Source organism: Dama dama, chromosome 11 (assembly GCF_033118175.1).
Source record: "Dama dama isolate Ldn47 chromosome 11, ASM3311817v1, whole genome shotgun sequence".
Lineage (NCBI taxonomy): Eukaryota > Metazoa > Chordata > Mammalia > Artiodactyla > Cervidae > Dama > Dama dama.
In genome coordinates this window covers 13292436-13299176 of record NC_083691.1, presented here as the reverse complement: position 1 = coordinate 13299176, position 6741 = coordinate 13292436, and the positions used below count along the sequence as shown (strand labels likewise).

The 6741-nt window shown below is 41.1% G+C and overlaps 1 protein-coding gene across 1 annotated transcript; it reads right to left on the bottom strand.

Annotated features, from left to right (window-relative positions):
• Positions 1-5590: 5590 nt before the first annotated feature.
• On the bottom strand, positions 5591-6523 carry LOC133065434 (olfactory receptor 1L8-like). Its single transcript, XM_061156195.1, has one exon. The coding sequence runs from the start codon at positions 6521-6523 to the stop codon at positions 5591-5593; it is 933 nt and encodes a 310-aa protein (XP_061012178.1).
• Positions 6524-6741: the final 218 nt, after the last annotated feature.

The following is a 6741-nucleotide window of genomic DNA, read 5'->3' as shown; positions in this document are numbered from 1 at the left end:
TGACTTGGGTCTAAGTTATATGCAAGCTGTTTTGTTATTTCACATGCTCCAATTCCATTGTCCAAATCAGGAGAACCCAACAAGTCTTTATTTCCTCTTTTTGGTACCATTAGCAACTGTAGTTTCCCAAAGAATCTGTCTGCATTGCAGGGGACCTGGGTTCAATCCCTGGGTTGGGACAAGTCCCTGGAGAAGGGAATGGCTACCCACTCCAGTATTCTTGCCTGATGAATTCCATGGACAGAGGAGTCTGTTAGGCTACAGTCCATGGTTCCACTAACACTTTCACTTTCACAGCAGGTGTGCAGGGAAAGCTTGTCATACTCATGGTCCATGATGTGGTCTTAGCTTCCCAAATCCATGGGCATCATAAGGACCTTATATTGCAAGCTGTAGGTACAGAAGGAGAGTTTTCCTGTAGAATCCATCAGAGTGGTCTTCTTATTCAAGTTGCTTAGCTCCTACTCTGGGAAAAACACTGTTTCCCTAATGAGAACATAGCAAAAAAATAATATTTGCTTTGTGTAGTATTTTGGGAGATAGATCATCGACAAACTGAATATATAAAATTATACCAGGTAAGGAGAAGTTTTATTAACAAAATAGAGTATTATAAAGACAATGGAGATGGCTGGGGGGTGTGGATGGTGAAACACAGAAGTCACAGAATCATCATTCCTTCTAAAGCACATTCAATTGTTATCCTATTGGATTTAACTTTGCATGTCTGGGAAACTGGTAAGGGTTTGCCGAAACAACCAACAGGGCAAGTCTAAGAAGAATGGTGGAGCTAGGTCAACATTGCTTTATTTTCCTTGTTTGGGCACAGAATGGGAAGCTAATCCTCTTTACCTCATGGCATGATATCATTTTGCAAGATTTTATGGAAGGAATATTTGTTCATGCATCTAGTGATTTGAGTGTATCAGTAGTTAAAGCAAAAAGTAACAACCAGGGTTTACAAATACAAATACATATTCCCTATGAAACCAATGCTAAGTGTTTGACTAAATCCCGTGATAAGGAATTGTGAAGCATGCATTGTTTCAGGAAACTAAGGTTTGCAGAGGTGAAGCAGTTTGCTCATGGTTACTAAGGAGTTGAAAAGCAATCAGGTATCAAACACCAAGCTTATGCTCTGAAGTGTTATGGTACCTCTCTAGTTTTGGTATATTTACTGTCTATCACAGTCAGGCACAGACACTGTTTTCCTCATTTTGACAGTTTCCTAAGTGAATTACCCTTCCATCTCCCTTAACTGAGAATGTTTCTTCTTCCATGATCAGAATCCATCCTTGGAGTTACAAAAGAGGTAGCCTATCTATCTGTGAAGTAAAGATGGAGGAAGTTGAAATTTTGAATCTCCATGATAAACTGGCCAAAATCAGGTGGAAAAATTTGATTATGTGTGACCGCTGTGTGTCTAGTGAGTGGAGTTGGGGTCCTGCAGTGGACAGTGCCCTGGATTGAAATTGAACTGTGGGAGTTTGATTTGTCCTCCATCACCTGTTCACAAACACATTCTTGATGTTTAATGACTAGCAACTGAGATACTATGTCTGTAAAGCAGTGTATCACACCCTGATCAATATTCAAAGGTGAAGTATTTATGGAAGGACTGACTGGGGAATGTGGAATACAAAAATTAGTGGAGAGTTAGTGAATTAATGGGATTGGGTGCTGCAGGTCACAGATGTGAAGAACATACAGGTTGATGACTAGAAAAAAAGGAGGAAGGTTTTGGATCTGAGAATCAGGAAGAATAGTTCTAAAAACAGAGGGTAAGTGGATCAGGCTGTGAATACAATGGGTTTTCTTTTCTTTCCCTTCTACTGGTGGGGTTTTACTTTCAGTAAAACAAATGGTATAAATGGGTTAGAGATCAAACCGGTTGAACTAAAGATCAAAAGCCACATGGAAGTTCTGCTTGACTTATGCTGTCTCAATCTGTGAGATATTTGAAAGTATCTGGGAGAAAAAAAGTAAGGTATCAAACTGGGTTGGAATAGCCAAGTGGGTGGCCAGCTTCTGAAGCTCACCTCTATGTCCAGATGCTTTTCTTTCTTCCTCAGCCTCTCCAGAAGCTGATGTGCACCATGTCCGTTCATCAAGTTGTGTCTGCTTCTCAGTCAAAGCTCAGCTTCCTCATGTGTCTCCCATGAAATACAGGGCAGATTGATAAGGAGACAAGCAGGGATGGAGGAGGAGCTGCTACACTATTCCAAAGGGATAACACGTTTCCCTTCCCTGACCTCAACCCCCACCTCTTTCCTAACACCTGGTCCCTAACTCTCTACTGCTTCTGCCAGCTCCAGATCTCAGAAGGCAGAGATGCTCTGACTCAAGTGGGAGGACTCTCTTGATTGTGGCAGCACAGCCAGCTTCTCATGAGTCTGAGGTCTGTTCTGTGGCCTCTCAGATGCTTTTTAGGCTAAGGATGTTGTGGTGTAATGACCTCTCTAGGGGGTTTGTCTCCAAGGGGACAGAGGACCCCTGAGGGTTCCTCTTTAGATGTTGGGACTGATCTTTGAGTTTCTTAACCTCTCTGTGACATCTCAAGGGCATGCTTCTGTTTTCCCAACTATGAGTTATGAGGGATGGACAGATATTTATGTAGGTGAATACTTTAATTTGGGGAGATTCGGATGTTGACCAACGTGTATTCTAGATCTGGGGAAGACAAGTCAAAATGAGAAGGTTGCAATTTTTAGGATATTCAGTGAGAGGTAGTTCAATGGTGTAAATATGCTTTCTAGTGTCTGGGGAGGCACATGGATTAGACATTTTTGTATGTGGGATTAGGCTAATGTAAATTCATATATGTTTAAATCACAGGGTCAGTCAATCATTATTGTCATATAGCAAAGGGATTTTGGATCAAGTAATGCATGTTTTTTCAGAGTTTAGTCTCAGAGCTTTGGGGTTTAGCGATGAGGAAAAGAGATACTTATTAGAATGCTGGTCTTGCCTCTTAGTAGTTGCTTTTGAGAAGTTACTTAGCCTCTATGAACCTCAGGTCCTTCCTCTGCTAAATGAAGACACAACTCTTCTTGGCACTGAAATCAGACAGCAAATTTCCTTTTGGATTTTTTACAGAGAATACTTGTGTATTTTGGTGAATATCATTCACAGCAAGGATATAGGGGAAAAAGTACATTCTGCTACTGCCCTCAGGATAAGCCAGTGCCTCATACAACACACGTGTATCTTTTTCCTTACCTGTGAGTTTAATTTAAAAATTTTATCTACATATTAAGAGTAAACACTATAGAGGCAGAAAGTCCTGGGTTTGGGTCCTGCATCTTCTAATTACTCTTCAGGTGGCTGTCTTTCTTTCTATTCATTTAATCTCTTAACAAATACTATCTATTTCCAGTTTATTGAGAAATAATGGACATAGAACATTGTTTAATGTGTATAACACAGTGATTTGACAGATGTATTTATTGCAAAATGATGACCACAATAATGTTAGTTAACATATCCATAGTTTTGGTTTCTGTAGTGACAACTATTAAAATCTACTGTCATAACAATTTTCAAATGTACGGCACAGTCTTGTTAAACCTAGTCACCTTTCTATATCTTTACTTGAACTATACAGATAATAGCAAATTGTTTCCCAAAGTGACTGTACCAATTTATATTGCTACTAACAGCATAATTTTATATTGCTTCATATTTTCTTAAACTTTTCATATTTATCCTCAGAATTCTAATTTTTGTTATCTGTTGGTATGCAATGGCTTCATATGCAATGCAATGAAACTGGAGCCCCTTATACAGAGTGAAGTAAGCCAGAAAGATAAAGAACATTACAGCATACTAACACATATATATGGAATTTAGAAAGATGGTAACGATAACCCCATATGCAAAACAGAAAAAGAGGCACAGAAATACAGAACAGACTTTTGAACTCTGTGGGAGAATGTGAGGGTGGGATATTTCAAAAGAACAGCATGTATACTATCTATGGTGAAACAGATCACCAGCCCAGGTGGGATGCATGAGACAAGTGCTCCGGCCTGGTGCACTGGGAAGACCCAGAGGAATCGGGTGGAGAGGGAGGTGGGAGGGGGGATCAGGATGGGGAATACTTGTAAATCCATGGCTGATTCATATCAATGTATGACCAAAAAAAAAAAATAATAAAAAAAAAGAAAAAAAATATGTGCAGACTTGAAGGTACACATTATTTCCTTCTAGTCTTTTGTATAGCAGTATATATATATATATGTATAGCGGTATATATATATATATATAGTCTGTATACATGTAGATTATACACTTGATATAGCATTACTGAAGGCATGAGTCCAGAAATACAAATTATGGGACATAGGGAGTGATCGGGAATTTTCAATCATGCAGCTTCCCACATAAAGACTAGGTTAGTCTTTTCAATGGGGTGCTCCTTAAAATGCAGATTCACAGGCCCACATGAGACCTATTAAATAATTGCTCCAGGAAGAACATAGAATAATAAATGATAAAATATTCAGATATAAAATAAAGTATAAAATCACTGAGTAATAATAGAGAATAAAGGAAGAAACAGAAGAGAACAGAATAAAGTCCTTGCCTAGATGACTCTACTTCCCAGAGCACTCAGTATGTCTCTGAATGGTTCTGGAAGTTCCTAGTTATATCTGCCTTTAATGTTCACATGTGGGTTTTAATATACTCCTTAGAATCATTAATTCTAAGTACATAGACTTAATGTATGTATTTTCTCTGGAAAGCAGACAGATCTGGATGGTTATGATGGTGGCTATGGATAGGGGAATCTCTAAAGGGAACTAAAGCTGAGAGAGGGAACAAGACCAGTGCCTTGAGGCATATTTGAGGCACCAGATGACCAGGGTAGAGACCCAGAGACAACTCAGCCTCGTGCACACTGGCCTGATAATCAGGGCAGTTGTGTGCTGAACTACTAGGTCACCTAGCTAAGTGGGGCTAAGAGTTGGGCTTTTGTTCACTACAGAGCCCAGAACATTCTGCTGTCAAAAATATGGAAGAAGGAAGAGGCACAATCCCTGGATAGCTGTTGCACTAGACACAATCCTTGTTTGGTGGAAGTTTTCATTTCTTAAGAGTCTCAGTCCTGTCACTCTCTCTCTGCTTCTCCTTTTCTGAATCACTGCAACGACTTTCAAAAAGCTAGCTTATTACAGAAATTACATCTAGAGCCAAATTTGATTAAGGGAATCAAAAGTTATTGAACAGACATATGTTAAGTTCTAGGAAATTTTGTGGGAAACAAAGGTTTCAACAGCAGTTGGAGCAACGAAAAAGATGTGGTTTCCTGGAGAAGAGGAAGACAGGAAGAGAGATGCCGATGTATGAAAACTGGAAGCCAAGATTTTGGTAGACCTGGAGCCTATTACTGAATCATCATAAAGTCTCCATGGTTACTAGTTGTATGTGTAAAGAAGTGGACACAACCCAACATCCATGACACAAATGAGTCATATCTGCTGACCTACAAGAGTTTATTATGTGTATCAGGAACCAGCAGAAACAGGATCTAGAGCCTCAGAGAAACCCATGAACATATCCCCAAAAGGCTAGGATTTCCTCCTTCTGGCTAGGATTTCCTCCTGCCCATCAGCTTCCCCAGGCCCCTCTTCATGTCTTTGTTTCTCAGACTGTAAATGAAAGGGTTGAGCATGGAGGACAGAACCGTGTAGACAAGTGTCGCCACTCGGTCCCGAACAGTGTAGCTGGACAAGGGCTGTAAATGGACGTAAAAGATGCTTCCATAAAACAGGATCACCACAGTAAAGTGGGAGCCACAGGTGGAGAAGGCTTTGCGTTTCCCTGCAGCTGAGGGGACCCTGAGAACTGCTATGAGGATCCGCACATATGAGAAAACAATGCATAGGAAGGGGGTCACCCAAAACACCAGTCCTTCTGTCTTTATTGTGAGATCATTGACAAATATGGAGGAGCAGGACAGTTTCAGCAGAGGGTTGATGTCACAGAGGAAGTGGTGGACAACATTGGAGTTGCAGAAGCTGAGCTGATTCAGCAGAAGTGTATGTAGAAGTGAGTGAAAGTGAGGCAATGAGCAGGAGAAGGCCACTAGCAGGACACAGGTGCGGCAGCTCATGATGGTGACATAGTGAAAGGGATCACAGATGGCCACATAGCGGTCATAGGCCATGGCTGCCAGAAGATAACTATCAGTGTTGCCCAAGGCATAGAAAAAATACATCTGGGTCAGACATCCAGCATAGGAGATGGTCTTCTTCTCCGACAAGAAGTTCACCAGCATCCTGGGGACAATGGTTGTTGTATACCAAATGTCAATGAAAGACAGGACACTCAAGAAGAAATACATGGGGGTGTGCAGTTGGGGGTCAGAGTGGATGGCCAGGATGATGAGCACATTCCCTGTTATGGTGATCAGGTACATGATGAGGAAGAGGATGAAGAGTGGCTTCTGATCCTCAGGTCGGGAGGAGAGTCCCAGGAGGATGAACTCAGAGACACTGTTGGTTTGGTTGAGTCTTTCCATTGACTTGGGTCTAGTTATGTACAAGAAGGTTTGTTACTTATCATGCTCCAATTCCACAGCCCAAATCACCAGAACCCAGCGAGTCTTTGTTTCCTCTGTCTGGTCACTATTTGCAGCTGTGCTGGGAAGGCTTGTTACCCTCGTGGTCTTTGATGTGGTCCTCCGTTCCCAAATCCATGTTATCATAAGGGTCTTCTGTTGAAATCAGGAGGAACAGA

Coding starts and splice junctions, on each gene's coding strand:
- LOC133065434 (XM_061156195.1), bottom strand. CDS start 6,523: ATGGAAAGACTCAACCAAACCAACAGTGTCTCTGAGTTCATCCTCCTG.